Source organism: Hibiscus syriacus, unplaced genomic scaffold (assembly GCF_006381635.1).
Source record: "Hibiscus syriacus cultivar Baekdansim isolate YM2019G1 unplaced genomic scaffold, ASM638163v2 tig00116997_pilon, whole genome shotgun sequence".
NCBI lineage: Eukaryota > Viridiplantae > Streptophyta > Magnoliopsida > Malvales > Malvaceae > Hibiscus > Hibiscus syriacus.
This window is the reverse complement of record NW_024063513.1, coordinates 5,161,385-5,179,394: the sequence shown is the minus strand read 5'-3', so window position 1 is coordinate 5,179,394 and position 18,010 is coordinate 5,161,385. Positions and strand designations below refer to the sequence as shown.

General features: G+C 33.6%; 1 protein-coding gene and 2 pseudogenes across 1 annotated transcript; 2 read left to right on the top strand and 1 right to left on the bottom strand.

Annotated features, from left to right (window-relative positions):
* The first annotated feature begins 311 nt into the window (after positions 1–311).
* On the top strand, positions 312–5,798 carry LOC120194494 (annotated as a pseudogene).
* Positions 5,799–7,693: 1,895 nt separating this feature from the next.
* On the bottom strand, positions 7,694–8,361 carry LOC120194493. Its single transcript, XM_039196787.1, has 2 exons — positions 7,975–8,361; positions 7,694–7,876 (listed from the first exon to the last, which is right to left on the bottom strand). Exons 1-2 carry the CDS (start codon positions 8,359–8,361, stop codon positions 7,694–7,696), a joined length of 570 nt encoding a protein of 189 aa, XP_039052718.1.
* A 2,854-nt stretch (positions 8,362–11,215) lies between these two features.
* Positions 11,216–13,247, top strand: LOC120194492 (annotated as a pseudogene).
* Positions 13,248–18,010: the final 4,763 nt, after the last annotated feature.

Genomic DNA, 18,010 nt, shown 5'->3' with positions numbered 1-18,010 from the left:
TAATTATTTTTCTCAAATTAGCTTTATTAATAAAAAGGAGAAAATGTTTAATTATAAATATACTAATAACACACAACAAAAGTGGGCATTTATTGGGGACAAATAAGTGGACATAGAGGTACTATTTATAGGAGAGTAAGATACATAAAATACCCAGTAAAGATTCCAGCAAAACATTCCCTCTACGGAATAATAAGTGATTGATATTACTAGTAAAAAGAAAGTGGCATCAAGAAGCAAGTCATTGCAACTAAGCTAAGACTTCTTAGTTTTTATTTTTTTTTTCTCTTTGGTTTTGATTATTGCTGACAATGGGAACTCTGGAAATTGAAGCATCACTAAAACTGGCTGAGCAAGCGGTGAAAGAGGAGGCCGATATCGACGAAAGCGAGCTATCTCCGATAGAAGAAGTTCGTCTAACAATGCCAAACAACGACGACCCTTCACTCCCAGTATGGACTTTCCGTATGTGGTTCTTGGGTCTTTTCTCTTGCATCCTTCTTTCCTTCTTGAACCAGTTTTTCGGCTACCGGACCGAGCCGCTCGTTATCACCCAAATCACCGTCCAGGTGGCTACTCTCCCCATTGGACGGTGTCGTAACCGTTTTTCGGCGGGACAATCGTTTACTTGTTTTAAAAACAATTACGATTTTAATTTTGAAAAATGGGGTGATTTTGGATTAATTTGGGTAAAGCTGAAAAGAGTCGTCATCAACCTTTGGGTTAGGTAGGTCGAATACCTAAAAAATGTCTTTTAAAAAAATAATTTTAAGAAAAATCATTTTTTAAGACAAAAGTTGGTTTGCGTTTACCAAAGATTCGATTAAAACGGGTTTGGAAGTCGATTACTTGTGGGGAAGGATTAGCACTCCCACAGCGCCCAAAATTAGTACTGTGTCGCTTACACGTTGTCTTAATAATGGAAATCCTGAGTAAAATATAAAATTAAAATATGATCTATTTATTAAAATTTAATTAATTTGCTTTGAATTGATTATTTTAAAATATTCTTGAAATATATTTTAATAAATAACATTAAAATCGATAAAGTAATGCTAGCTAAAAATTAAAATAATAAATATATATACATATGAATACATAAGATTCTGAAAATATAATAAGTAATAAATAAACCGATTTACATAATAAACTAAATATCATTAAAGCTTTTATGATAGATAACCTTACTAAGTAAATATAATTGAAATTACTTTATATACTTAAAACGAGCTTAAATGAGTTTAAATTAATGTTATATATATATATATATATATATTAAAATTAATATAAATATTACGAAACTTAAACACCAATTTATAACATGAAATAATAAAGACTAAATAATTAAAGGGCTAAAAACAAAAGAAAAACAAATTCTATTATCAAATAAAACATAATATAGGGTGAGTGACTATAATATACAACTAATAATAATAAACGATATGTATTAATAAAACATTTGAAATGAACTAGATTTATTTTAAATATATTATAAAATATATTAATATCATTTATAAATTTCATATATAAAAACATTAATAAATCCAAATAAAATAAGTAATATAACTATTGAAATAAACAAAAGTGAACATTTTACAAACATACTATATTTACATATATAATATGATAACAAAGCATTAAAAATGAATAAACCAAAACATATGGTTTAAATTAAAGTAAAAAAATTTAAATAATAAATATATTAAATTAAAATTATGAAAAATGACCAAGACCGAATATATAATAAAACCATCAAATTCTAAATATTATACTAAAATAATGGATAAAATAAACATAAGGGAAAATTTAAAACATAATTAATAATTTAAACAAATGGAATTGTAAACAACATAAAGGACCGAAAATAAAAGAAAACAAAATAATTGACCAAAATTATAAACATTGTGAAAACTATAAATAAGTACAAACATGGACTAAAATAAATGCGTAAAAATATATAATGACCAAATTAAAACATAAAAGACTCGATATGAGTACCAAAATAAAACATACGTAAAATATGAAGATGAAATTAAAATATTAGAAAACATGCATGACTATCTAGGAAATAAACCCAATCTCTCAAAATGAAATACCATGTACCCTATTTAAACTATGTCGTTTCATCTAAGGAAAAAAAAAACTTAACTATATAATGGTCAAGGAACTTGAAAGCCCTCTATGTCAGCCAAGGTAAGTTCTCTTTCTCGCTCTTCGATTTTTTTTATGCTCGAAATCAAAATAAAAAATAAGAACAAAATACCTGAAAATTTTTGATGTTTTATTGCTTTCGTGTTCTGGAAAATTTGTATTACAGTTTTTTATATAAAAAAACAAACTCTCCCTTGTTCGAATCGTTCTCCCCTGTTCTCTTCTAAAACCGAGCTCCCCTCTGTGTACACTGATTTTCCGCCTCCCCCCTCTGGCGAATACTCTCCCCTTGTTTATTTATGGTTACTGGTAATGGAGTAGTGATTAGGATTTTTTTAATGGATTTGTGGTATTTGTTTTTATTGGATTTTCAGTGGGTCATGTTATATTGGAGTAGGTTTAGTGGAGTGAAAATGGGATGGTGTTTGGTGGAGCATGGGCACGGGTTGTAGTGAAATAGGGTAGTGGGTGGAAAGAAATATGATAGTGGAAGCTTTTTATTGATTGGGTGGTTTAGGTATAATCTGTTGATTTTGGGTGATAATTTGTTGGTTAATGATGTAGGCCATGACGACAATGAACACTGGTGGCTTAGTGGCTCGACGATGATGGCTGGTTCGGTAAGATGGCTCGGCGTGGCGTCTGGTGCCCGTGGTGGTGACGAGCTGGTCACTGACGGCTTGCTTCGGGTCTGCATACGGTTACTGTTGTTGGGTGTTGTTTGGGTCTTGAGACTTGTAATCTGGGCTGCTCATATTGGGTCTGCAATATAAATAATTATTATTTAATAATAATAATAATAATATAATAATAATAATTATTATAATAATAATAATAATCTTTTTAAGTCCGGTCAAAAAATGGGTGTCTACAGACGGTTCATGGCTTCGGTTCTTCCCACGACTAAGTTTCGTATGCCGGGTTTTGGTTCAAGGGAGTTCTCGCTTAACCCCAGACCGTTCAACATGAAGGAACATGTTTTGATTACTATATTTGCTAATGCTGGGAGCGCTTTCGGAAGCGGTACGGTTTATGCTGTTGGTATTGTTACCATTATCAAAGCGTTTTATGGAAGGAGCATCTCTTTCTTGTCTAGTTGGCTTCTTATCATTACTACACAGGTCGAGTTACTTAACTTTTTAATCCTACATGTTAATCATGTATAAATGATTCTAAGAATGAGAATTTCTCATATACGGCTTAACTTTCGTTTTATATGATAAATGGCGTGGTCTCTTAAACGCAGGTTATGGGATATGGTTGGGCGGCGATACCGAGGAAGTTTGTGGTGGAGCCGGCGGTGGCCCTCTACACTTGTTCAAATTTCTCTATTCAGGTACCTAGTACCTAGTATGGTCTCCCTATATATATATTATATGTATATACCGAAGCTTTAATTGATCTAGTTATGAACCATCAAGAGATCTCTAGTTAAGAGGAGTGTTATTATTCATAGAGAATCTAAATTTGAGCAGCTATATTTATAAGGTATGTGTACATTGTAAATGATTAAAAAAATAGTTGGATGACTAATCCGGAACAAAAATAATAGTTTAGGGTACTAAACGTATAGTTTACCATGTTAGTTTGTCCTTCGGCCTTTGACCTCATTTCAGCTCAAGGCATTCAGTGTTTATCTCTGGGAAGGAGATAACTGGCATATATATTGCACTATTTTTCATTGTTTAACATTGTTCTGCTGCTGATATTCCAGGATTTTACATGAAAAAGAAAAAAACACCGATAGCAAGCGCCGCATATCACGGTCCAAATTCTTTGTTATTGCATTAATATGTAGCTTATGCCGGTATGTATTTCCAGGTTACCTTTTCCAAACCTTGCAAAGCAACTCTTTGGTGTGCTTAGCTCTCCCCCATTCAGTAACAGCCCACCAAATCGGCTCAGGCATGAGTGGTCTCGGCATAGGGGCCTTCACACTTGACTGGACGACCGTTGCTTTGTTCTTGTTTAGCCCACTTGTTTCTCCCTTCTTCGCCATTGTAAACGTCTTCATAGGGTATGCCTTGATAATATACCTTGTGATGCCAGTATCTTACTGGGGACTAAACCTTTACAACGCAAAAACGTTTCCCATATTTTCATCGGACTTGTTCACCGCACAAGGTCAGTTGTATAACGTTTCATCGATCGTTAACAAGAAGCTTGAGCTCAATGTGTCCGAGTATGAGAAGTTAGGGAGAGTCCATTTGAGCACTTTCTTTACCGTCACCTATGGATTTGGGTTCGCCACTATTGCTTCCACAGTAACACGGGGCCTTGCTCTATGGAAGGTATAAATTGTTTCTATTTCAGAAGGAAACTTCGTTGTTCCATTTGATGTTCATCTTTAGTAAGAACCGTGTTTATTACAGGGAAGTTTATAGTCGATATCGAGCTTCTTTGGGGGAAAAGGCCGATGTTCATAGAGGTTGATGAGAAACTACAAGGACATACCTTCATGGTGGTTTTATTCGCTTCTTGTTGTGTCCATTCTTGTTGGTCTTGCACTCTGCATCTTCTTCAAAAAGTATGTCCAAATGCCTTTGTGGGGGCTAATATTTCCTGCTGCACTTTCCTTCTTTTTCACTTTGCCTATCAGCATTATAACAGCCACGACAAATCAGGTAATTTAAGATGGCAGTTTTGCTTATTCACAAGGATAATTTTCATAAAAATTTACACTTGATTGATGAATGTTTATGTTTTTCCCCGGCAGACACCAGGGCTGAATATCATTACAGAGTACATAATGGGAGGAATATTGCCTGGACAACCAATAACAAATGTCTGTTTCAAGACCTATGGGTACATGAGCATGGCTCAGGCAGTGGCTTTTCTTAGTGATTTCAAGCTCGGTCATTACATGAAAATCCCTCCAAGATCAATGTATTATAGTTTATTATAGATCATTTCTTTTTCTGTACTAACTTGCATAGTTCTCTTAATTGTTCTGAAGTTGCATTTACATTTCAATTCATTGGAATCATGTTAGCCAAAACGGTAAACCTTGGCGTAGCCTGGTGGCTTCTTTCTTCCGGTGAGAACATATGCAACAAATCTCTTCTCCCAGCAAATAGCCAAAACGATAAAGTCTTTTTCGACGCATCAGTTATCTGGGGTTTGGTTGGACCGAAATGGATTTTCGGCTCACATGGAGAGTATTCTACACTTAATTGGTTCTTCCTAGGAGGACTTTTGGGGCCAGTTGTAGTTTGGCTTTTGCACAAAGCATTTGCCAGTCAGACATGGATTCCCCTTATCAATCTGCCAGTGCTCTTAGGCGCAACCGGAAACATGCCACCAGTATCACTGTTGAAAAATACTCCCTGGATTCTGGTTGGAACTATCTTCAACTTCGTATTCAAGTACCGAAAGCAATGGTGGCAGAGGTATAACTACATTCTGTCGGCAGCATTGGATGCAGGGGTAGCATTCATGACAGTGCTGCTTTACATTGCACTGGGGGTTGATGATAGTGGTTTGAACTGGTGGGGTGCCAGTCCTCATGTTGTACCCGAGCACTGTTATCTAGCAACTTGCCCCACTTCTATGGGGATACCAGTCGACGGGTGCCCCACATTTTAAGCTTCATGTTTGACATTGTACTCTGTTAGAACCTGCTACCTTATTACTTGATGTGTACAAGGTATCAGCAAGACTTTAAGAATCGAAAAATCGCTCAAGCTTAACGAGTATCTATTTGTATGTATGTATATATGTGTATTTTAGAGATGATTATCTAGCTCAGTTGGTAGAGCACAAGATTCTTAACCTTGAGGTTGTGGGATGAGTCTCACGGAGGACATTTCATAATTCGGAGGTCTTTTACGGAAGCTGTCCTCAATTTGGTGTTGAGGGCAACTTACTATCTTATCTCCCCTTACCCTATTATATATGGGAACAAGGGACAACCATTTTTATATATGTGTATTTTTATAAATAATATCTATGGGTTAAATGTATATATGTCTCCAAAAATGGTCACATAATAAAGAAAAACATCACGTGATACAATAAAGAAGTTATGATGTACTGCATCTTTCCTTGGCAACCCTCTGGTCATCCCTTTCTTCTCACTTGTCAGTATCTTTGTAGGCTTTGCGGTATTCATGTATGTCGTACTTAAAATTTCCTACTCGGGACTAAATCTTTACGATGGTCGTACCTTCCCAGTTTTCTCCTCACATTTGTATAACAACAACGGGGAATTATACGACGTACCAGTATCGGAAATCCGAATTTCGGAATCAGAATGACCTCTTACGAGCACAGCAGGGACGTGTAAACTTGAGCATCTTCTTTATTCTCTCACTTATGGCGTTGGCTTTGCTGCCGTTATAACTACTCGTTCGCATGTGGCTGTTTTCAACGGAAAATGAGTAACCAAATGCCTCGGTAGGGACTCATCTTTGCAGCTGATCTTGCTTTAATTTTTTTTCTTTCTAAATAGGTACGTAGATTACATCAATTATAAAGGCATCATTTAGAATAACATTAAAAATATATTCAAAACACAATTTGATGAACCAAAACAAATCTGGAGAACTTGAAGAGTATTCTAAATAAACGAATGAAAAACCAATCTTCCTTAACTGAGGTCTCATCCTATCATCACGACAAGAACTAAAAGAGGACAAAGGACTGAATGTCAAATTAAAGTTGTGACTCAAACAAAGAGAAATACGACCAAGGGCTGCCATCGTGAGAAGAACGAAATCATAAATTGAGTAAACAGTTGAGGACAAAGAGATAACCTTACAACTCCCTAGTTTTTCCGGGCTAAACTAGAACCTTTCCCTAGCTTTTACACGGGATAAGCTAGAACCTTTCCCCTTTACAAAAGGATAAAAGATGTAAACAAGAAAACCTCTCTAAGGTAGGTGTTTACAAGATTGAGCTCACAAGAACAAAATATTTACAAGAGAAAGATGAAATAAGAATGAAAAACTCTTCTTTTGTGTTTGATTGCTTGGATAATTGTTCTTTCTACTTCTTCAAGTGTTCTTAGCTTGTATTTATAGCTTGGAATGTGTTTGATGTCGTATATAACCGTTGGGGATGTTTTGGAGCCGTTTGAGGATGATTTTTCTACTCAAAAAGGCTGCCCATAACATGGTGCATCGGTGCACTATCATGGTGCATCGATACCCCTTCATTAAATTCAAATAAACTAGTCGTTACTAGCCGTTGCAGCCTTCGTGCATGGATGCACATCAAGATGCATCGATACACAGCCTTGATGCATCGATGCACAGAAGGATGCATCGATGCACTGAATGATGCATCGATGCACTAATTGCATTTGGTGTTTGAGTGCATGGATGCACTGCATGGTGTATCGATGCACTAGTGCAGGTGTATGGATGCATGGATACACTGCAGGGATGCATGGATGCACTGCAGGGGTGCATGAATGCACTTTGACACCCTTTAGCATTTTGGCTCAAATTCAAATTTAATGAACTTTGAATTATTTTTGAAACCTTTTTAAAACTTTGAATAAATTCAATTCAAGTCCAAAAACATTTTGCCTTTAAATTTGTTATATCAAAACATAATTCAACATCCCTGAGAACAAAGGTTGCAATTCTGCTCTAGTTTTCAGAATCTTCCGCATACTCCAACTGAATGAGGCTTTGCTTTCCATAGACCAGAAGCCAGCCCCTTTAAGGACATAAGACCTCTCCCAAGCAACCCAGAGCGAGCACTCAGCAATAAGTAATTCCTTAACCAGTAGCATTATACATACTTTATTCTAGCATTTTAAATGTTTAAGGCCTAGCCCCCCTCAGATTTGGGGGTACAAATAAACTCCCAACTCACTCGAGCTCCCTTAGCTGGAATATCTCCACCCTTCCAAAAGAACCTATCACAAAGCTGGTCCACTCTCCTAACCACAGTAGCAGACAGAATAAGTTGTCTGCACCAGAAATTGGCAATGCTAAACAAGAATGCCTTCACCAGTTGCAGCCTACCTGCATAACTCAGCCATCTGTAGGACCAAAGTCTCAACTTTGCTTTGATTTTCTCCACTAGTCCAGCACAGTCTTTCTCAGTTAATTTCCTGGGGACTAGAGGTACCCCAAGGTATCTCACTGGAAGGCAACCTATTGTAAATCCAGTAGCCTCCTGCACCAAGGTCCTCTGATTTTCATTCACACCAGCAATGAAGATTTCAGTCTTAGAGGCATTAAGCCTCAACCCATACATCTCATAAAACCTTTCCAAAACACATTTTACCCCTATAATAGAATCCAAACTACCTTTGCAAAAAATGAGCAAATCATCTTCAAAACATAAGTGAGTCAAATTCACTCTTTTGCACTTAGGGTGAAACTGAATTTTTTTTCCTGAGGCAGCAATATCTAGCAACTTAGAGGGGATGTTCATAGCAATTACAAATAAGTAAGGGGATAGGGAGTCCCCCTGTCTAACTCATCTTCTACCTTTGAAAAATGCCACAAGGTTACCATTCAACATAATGGAGAATCTAGAGTCTATAACACATGCCATTATCCAACTCCTAAATTGTTCTGGCATCCCTAACCCCTTTAAAATAGCAAGCAGAAACTTCCAGCTTAAAGAGTCAAAAGCTTTCTACAGATCAGTTTTTATGGCATATCTATGGGAAATAGAACTCTTGTCATACCCTCTGACAAGATCTTGTGCCAAGAGAGTATTACTTTCAATGTTTCTTCTCCTCACAAAGGTTGACTGGTTGGGAGTTATCATCTCAGGATGGTATTTAACCAGTCTACTCACCAATATCTTAGTGACTGTCTTGTAAAAAACATAGCAACAAGATATAGGTTTAAAATCCATAGCTTTACAAGAGTTGGGCTTCTTAGGAGCTAATGCAATAGCAGTAGAGTTAAAGGTATGCAACATTCTAGAGGTTTTAAAAAAATACCTCACAAAAACTATGAAATCTATTCCAACAATGTCCCAGGCAGAATGAAAAAAAACCAGCAGTTTATCCATCAGGGCCATGGGCTTTATCTTGCCTTGATTCCAAATGGCCCCTTTAATTTCATCATCAGTAATAATTTTGACCAAGTCAGCACTAGCACCTTCAGGGAGAGAGTACCCCTAGCAAGTCCCTCAGTAATTTGTCAGTACACCCCAGCACATTTTCATCTACAAAACCAATATGCCTAGTGAAATAGTTCACCAATTCTTCAGCCATGGAATCAAAAGTTTCCAGTTTATTCCCCCCTCATCAACCATCACCCTTATTGTATTTCTCTTCCTTTTGACTGCAACTTGAGAATGAAAGAACTTAGTACACTGATCCCCATCTAGTAGCCAGTCCACCTTTGCCTTCTACTGATAGAACAGTCTTTCAACCTTTTCTAATTCAATAAGCTCTTGGCCTAATTTCTTTTCATTCACGACTTCACCTGAATTCCCTACAGTTAAATTCACAACATGTTGTTTCTCTAATTGTTCTCTTTTTTCAGCAACTTTCTCAGATATATTAGAGTATCATCTTTTATTAAGAGCTTTTAACACAGGCTTCAGCCTCTTCAATTTGCAAAATAGAGCTTGCATAGGGTCCCCCTGCACAGCCTCAGCCCAAGACTGCCCAACCACCTCCTTAAAATCAGGGTGCAGTGCCCAGAAATTAAAAAATTTAAAGGGCTTTGGTCTTGAAGCAAGGCTCTCATGAGAGTACCAAGCAATTGCCATGCAGTGATCAGAAACTCAGGGGCTTGGAATTCCACATGAGAGTTCGAAAAAGCCTCACACCATTGATCATTAACCAACACTCTATCTAATTTCCTAGCTAGGAAGCCCTCTTCATGTTTATTTGACCAAGTGAAAACATGCCCAAAGAAGGGGTGATCCACTAATCCCAGACTTGTCATACAGTTCCTCAAGTCCTCCATATGCCCAAAGAAGGGGTGATCCACTAATCCCAGACTTGTCATACAGTTCCTCAAGTCCTCCATTTCTGATGGGAGGTGTCCATCCTCATAGTTTGAGCTCTCTCTAGCTTCAGCAGGAACATTAAAGTTACCCCCAACAATCCAAATATTACTACCAACTAATGAACTTACATCAGAGAGTTGATTCCACAGCTCTTTCCTTGAAGCACCACGGTTGATTCCATGGGCTATTTTGTGGTCGTTATGGAAATGTCGAAATCATTTAGAAATGTTGAAATTATTAATAACATTGATATTGTTTCAAATCTTAATATTTTAATTTAATTATTAATGTTGCTATATAAATTGAACAAAAAGGGAAATATTTAACACTGAATGTTATATTAATATTAAGTTCATAAAATAATAATACATTATTGAAAATTTAATACTATTATAATAATAATTTGTATTAATTTATACTATTAAAATGTTTATATTTTATATAATGAAATATTTGTGCTAAATATTTATAAATTCTAGTCTACATACCTGTTATTAAAAGAGTAACATAAAACTTTTTTCAATAAAATATTAAGAATAATATTCAAGATCAAAAGAAAAGGTTAAATAATAATAGTATAATATTAAATAATAATTTTAATAAAATAATAAGTAGTATCAATCATATTAATAATTTATTTTTATTATTAAATAATTTTTATATATTATTAAAATATAGATGAGCATGTTTACTAATATTGAAACCTATAGTATGAAAATAATTTTATATTAGTATTTTAATGTTTAAATTTTCTTACAATTCAAAAGTAAAAGTTATTTTTAATATAATAATATTTCAATTTTATAGGACGTCCCCGAAGGGGCAATATATTATTAGTTCACCTTTCAATATATTTATGTAGTCTGATTTAGGTTATGTTTTGATTAAAATGAATAATGTTAATCATAAGGGGTTTTAAATGAGACCTCAATTCTTATCCAAAAAAAAAAAAAAGTGGAAGACAATTTACAAAAATGAAGAAAAAAAAACGAAGGAATTGACCTTATTTTCCTTTAACCAGTAAGTTGTTTCCTGTTATATATTTATGTCATAGATTCCTCCATTGGCTTTGGATCTTAATATCTTATATATTTTTACGTTTAAGTTTCCATAAACTCTTTTTGCAATCTATATGCAGACATCAAAGATGCAAGCCCCAAAATCAAACGTTGTTTCTGGTTCTGGTTCTGGCCATGAGTTGAGGCGAACATCTTTTGACAGAACATGGGAAGAGAATGTTGCAGAATCAGTGGCTAATGAGCTTGTCCTACATGCTCACTCTTCCAGTGTTTCTTCTACCAAAAGTGGAACACTAGTTTCTGTTGAACAGAAAGATGAATCCTCAAAATATAAGATGAAAGACACGAAACCTGTTAAGTCTGGTCCATCATCTCAGGAAGAGAAGAAGGTTGGAAAATCCAATGAAGAGAAAAAATCTAGGCCTAGGAAAAATGATGGAATTTCAAAATATCAAGATAAGTCAGGTTGGTTTTGTCTACTGAATTTCAATTAGTTATCTGTTCTGTATTTCTGTTATTTGTTTTTGATTGCCATATACTTTCTGATGTTGTGAATTAGGTTGAGCTACTAGTTACCTATGAAGGGTCCCAATTTGTTGTAAATGATCTCAAGTTGCTGATGGATACTTTTCACCGTGTGGAGTTCACTGGGACTTGGAGAAGACTGTTCTCTCGAGTTGAGAAGCATATTATATGGGGAGTTCTGAAGTCTGTAACTGGAATGCAGGTAAGGGATCTTGATACGAAGCTAACTGAAAATCACGCAATCTGAAAATTCTCTTACTTTAAGGGCACTGGTCTCCATGTCCACCTCCTATTGGCCTGACTTATGATTTGGACATCCGTAATTCTTCGTGAAAAATATTGTAAAAATGAGACAACATGGGAAACAATGTTAGTATTTAGAATTTGTAGTTCATAACCGCATTTGCAAGTATGATGAAGCTTAATTTATTTGTTAAGTTTTAATCCCCAATGCAGATCTGCTTACTTTCCTATTAATTATTTGGTATTTGGTAGGGTAAGAAATTCAAAGACAAGGCACATACTCAACAGCCGAGTGGAAATAGAGTTCCTGATAGTGACCTCAATCTCAGTGACATTGACCATGTTGAGAAACCTGGTCCATATCCGGTAACCTTTCTTAACCGTCCAAGTGATGGAGCTGGGGATGGATTTGTTACTTCCATTAGGGACCTCTTCAACACTCAACGGCTAAAGCCAAACAATTTGTGCTACGAACTATGAGGGGTGAAGCAGAGAATGATTTCCATGGAGAGTGGAGTTAAAGTGAAGCAGAATTCTCTCCATTTGCCAGGCAGCTGACCATAACCAAAGCTAAGAAACTTATTAGGCGGCACACAAAGAAGTTCCGCTCAAGGGGACAAAAAGGTATGTATGAGTTTCCACCCCTTTAACATAGTACTTCCCATTTTTATGTTTCTTATGGAAAATGAAAGAAAAACAAAAGGGTTTCCTTATTTTTTTTCCGAACACTGGTGTAATTCTTGAGGTTTTCCTATTAGGCGTCAAGGGATTTAGTTTATACCGACTTGACTATACTTTGTTCTGGTTCAGGTTCATCTTCTCAACAGAGAGAATCACTTCCATCATCGCCAATGGATCCGATGGAGATCACTTCATTTGAAACCGACTCTTCTAGTGGATCCTCACCATATGAGGATTTTCATGAATAGACTCGTCTCATCTACTGATAAGGATTGTTTGAAGTCCTTGATTGGAGCAAACAGTATGTGATCTGCATATATATGCCCAATTTACTTCAGAATAGGGATGACAAGCAACTACATTTTGACTAACATTTAAGCATGCATGAAGACAGACTCGTTGCTGATCTTCAAACAAAACACGGTTGCAGATCACCGGGCTCAAGGAACACGAAGGTATACCTGCTTGGTTATTGAGTATGGATATACAATTTGATGGTACCCTTCTATTCTGGGTGATTGATCTTTGGATGCCTTGGTCAGATCACATTTGCCTCTTAATGACCCTCTACCCATTTGGCCTGATAGAGAACAAGTGATGGAAGCAGGTTCAAATCAACAAAATTTTGTAGGTTGGGTTGAAAAATATAAACAGATTATACGAGCCACCAAGCAGTATAATTTTGTACATACATTTAAAATAATTTATATATTGGGATCAGTGGCGGATGCATCCCATTATTTTGGAAAATTAGTTAAATTTAACTTAATGTGTTAAGGAAAAAAGAAAAAAATTATAATTTTTGCATACCCATTATTTTTAAGAAAAGAAAATTAAAATTTTGGACCTCTATTCTTAAATTTCTGGATCAGTAAGTGATTGAGATAGAAATAGATGTGGAAGTTACTCTAATCTAGATGCCATTTTGTGTGGCGAAAACATGTTTGTACTTTTATCCCAAGTTAATTGTATGATTTGTATCCGAACCGCCTAAAATAACATGATACTTTTTATCCCAAGTTAAATGTGGAAGTTAATGAAGGCATATTATTATTAAAAATCACAGAGTAACATCATTAAGATCCAATATAAACTTTTCATTTGTATTAAAAACATGGGACCCATTTCCACATATGCTATTGTTGTCATACCAGCATCTAACGATAATCAATTAGCATTGCCTGATTCCTTCAGATATTTTTTGCACAAGTCGGAATTTCAACCTTTCATGTGTTTTCCCCTGTTAATTAGAATGGGGTATCTATTTATATTTATTTAATTCTTAAGCAAATGCCATAGGTTTTAAATGCTCCCACTCTCTGCAAAACTTATATTACTATAAAACTCCTCCAATAATGGCCTAGAGTTTCTGTCTTTATGCCTTTCTATTGTTTTGTATTTTTCTTTTTCTTGGTGGATGAGTAGGACCATAAGGGATTCCTATTGTTTTATCATGCATGTGAATTGCCTTTTGGAAATAATAATTGCAGAGATTACATGCAAAGTTTGTCCATTGAATTTGAATGTATTTGCAAATCCAAATAGTTTTTTTTTATTACATAGAGGGCCGAATCTTAGATTATAAGGAGAGAGAAAAAACTCCCAAGCACTAGGCCACTGTTGAGAGTTTACAAATCCAAACTATATTTAATTTTTTTTTGATGAATTACTTCTAATTCAAGAGTTGGAGTTGGGGTTATGAATATTTAGATACTGTAATCTGTATAAAAAATTATGCTGATCAAAGGTACTCAAAATTTTATTTTATTTCAGAAATTATTTTTATGGAATTTTCAAATATATATATTCAACGCATTCTTATTACACATAGTTAAAATTATGATGTTAATTTAATTAATACAATATATATTTTCAATTTAATATATTATATCTAAACGTCTTTTATATTCTTAACACATATTAATTTATATAACTTGTTATTGATGCTAATTTCTCGAATCCTAACATTACAAAACAATGATATCAATTAATACTAATTTAGAACAATTTGATCATAATATATTTAATTTAACCTATCAGCTTTTAATTAATATATAATATGTATTGAATCAATTAAATTAATCAATAATTTAATAATTATGACCAATCAAATTGATAATTTTACGTGCAACTTTAATAATATAAATATTTATAAATCAAGTTTATGAAAAATGACAGTTGTATATGGCATGTATGCAAGTTGCATTAGAATAATTAATATTGGTGCATTATTTTCAGTTTTCGGTTAAGAATATGAATGATTGGACGGAACTTCACCAGATTACTTCCTACATTTTTTTGGTTATCACAAGCAACCTCTCTTCCCTCAATTTGTCTGCTAATAAAGGAAGGACAAATATTAAACAAAGTTTCAACAATAAGGCAGATTGGCATTGTTAGGCTGGAACAAACCCCAAATGACTAAGAAATAAAAAATAATTGAGCACAATTGATTTCAAACGATAATTTTTTTATATGACATTCTATAGTATCATCAATCAAGCACACATGCTAATATTACATAAACACTTGAACATACGTGGGTCTATAACGTCGACGATTAACATAAATTATTTATCAATTGATAGTTTTCTTTTTAAAAAAATCATTTTGACACAAAAGAAAATATTAAAAATTAGAACCCGTCGAGTGACCTCAATGGTTAAATAGAGTGTTATTTTTTCTTGAGGTCTAAAGTTCAAGCAGATGCGTTTGCAATGTGTGTATTGTTAATAATTAAGAAATATTTTGAAAAAATACGACATTGTAATCACCATAAATGATTTAAAAAACAATAAATGATGAAAACTAAAATTTTTAAAAATATATATATATAACAAAATATCAAATTAACGGTTTTTATTCAAAAATGAGAATTTAAAAAAAAAATCAATTTCCTATGGATGTTATTCTTCTATGAGGTCTTGAGTTCTTGAACTACTTGATATTAATGAAACCATATATTTTCAATGTTTGAAAGTTTGATCGTATCAAGCAGATAACAGTGTTTTCAGGCAAAAGAAAAAGATAATAACGTGACCTTCTCATATCTTTTAGACGCTTATCGATTCATGGAATACTTAACAACAACATCAATTTCCCTATCAACATAAGCACGTAAGGTCCGAGAGTTGTCATATTATTATTTTTATATATAAGTTTCGATTGTATGCAATCTACCATTTTTTTTTTTGGATTAGGATATTTTTTCTATAAAAGGTAAATCACAAGTAAAAATAATTGTTCATTCACGGGTAGTGTGGGAGTGGGTCAACCAATTTTGGTTAGGAACGTCCTTTGCATTAATTGATCCAGCTAACACCTTTATAAGTCAAACCACATTCAACGGTGTCGTTTCGTGATCCAACTTCTTCTTCATCTGCATGGTCGGAGGCCGAACATGCATTACTTTCCCAATTTTCTAAACATTAAAAAAAAGGAAAAAATATCAGTCGCTATACACTTGATAATTTATATTTTAAAACTATAACTGTTATAAGTTAAGAAAAGTTAAATATTAAAAATATTGAATACTTATTTTTTTAATTGAGCGATTACGAAATATTGTCTGTTTTCATTTTAAAAAAAAAACAATTAAAATTTGTATATTTTTTATAAAAATAAACATTTTGCTAAAATAGGAACTATATGAATGATTGCGCAAATTGTAGTTTATTAATGTAAAATGCAACCAGAGTTTTGAGGGTGAGTATCTTCCACGTTGCTTGTTAACTGCCTTAGATTTCTCAACTTCTCTCCCATATCTTAGTTTAATTAATTAGGCTCAACAACATATACCAAACAGAGGTGCGTGATCTGGACAAGATAGTAACTTGGCATGCTCTATTTAGTTATAAAGATGCAAATTATAATGCATGCACCGTCTCGCATTGTACATAAGCTATTCTTCTTTTAATCATGGATTTTCATATGCTTTCGATTTTTCTTAAAGTTGGGGAAAACGGTGCCGGATCTATTCTTTATTTCCGTCCTTGTTTTTGGGAAAACATGATTATTTTAAAAACGAATTTTCAAATAATAAAAAAAAATGACATGTCCTCTGTCCCCACGACAAAAGCCCAGCCACTCACGTGCGACCTTTCCCCCTCCAAACTAGGATAAATCAAATCAAGTTCATAAATAAGTAGGGACGTCACTAGAACCGTCCGGATTAACTACATATATAACAAGCGCAGTAATATATTAATAAATCTGTCTATGTTGTTATTTGAGGTTTGATGCACTTAAGTTTCTTTTAATGTTGGGAAAATTAAATCGATGAGTAAAATCATTCGGGTCATTTGATTCATTTAATCGACTAAATTCAAATTATGGATCTGAAAATAATTAGATGAAAGATTAAACCGTTCATATAGTTTATGCATACTTTACTTGTGTTGATCTGATTTTAACAATCATAATTTTATAGTCTCGTTTTGTTATTTGAAATAAATAATAATATTATATTGATTCCTAAGTTATATAACGAATCTTCCATATGCATAATGTCTAAAGATTTTACAAGAAAACCGAAATCATCGTTTTAAAAAATCTTCAAATCACTTCACTAGAAATATATAGCAACCCAAGCATATAATATAAATAATTACTGGCACCCAAAAAAAAATGTAAAGTGCCTAAATCTAGAAAACAAATCATTTCATAGTGAATCATAACGTGCACTCTACTTTCTTGACATACATGAAAGCTAATTGGGATATTATTATTTTTCATTTTTATATGTAAAAATTAAATCATTTTAATATAAGAAAATAGATAAATTAATCAAAAAAATAGAGAAAATGCCAAAGAAATGTGTATTAATTTGAAGTATGTATTTCTAAAGTTTAATCTTTTACACTATCATTTTTTAACTCTACAAAATAATGAATTGAAAAATATATTTTCTTTAGTTTTTTTTCTTCATTTCTATTAAGCACATTCAATTTTCTATTTCTTATCTTTAATTTCATTCTTCGAATTTTTGTCGTGTTAGATTAGACTCGAATTTTCTACATGATTGTTTTCTTTTTAATTTTTTTTGAATTCATTTTATTATGACTAAGGATGTGTGAGTTGAGTAGGGTCGATTTTTTTTTTCTTGGCTCTAACCTAAAAATTAAATGTATCCACTCGTCTCTACTTATAAAGATTTCAAGCTTTGAGTTAATATTCGAGTATTGACCCGAATTTAAGATAAATTAATTTGTAAGCTTGATTAAATTTGATAGCCGAAAAATGAACTTGATCGATAGAGAATTAAACCCAATTGACATTGAAAAGGGAAACTTTTTATTCGAGATTGAATGAGGAAAGACTAAAAGATTAATTATAACATTTACGAAAAAAAATGTTGAAATTCATTTATTTTTCTATTATTTTTTCATTAGTATGTGGTGATTATAATGTCGTATTTATTCGAAAGATTGTTAATCATTTGACAATTAATGCCGAGATCT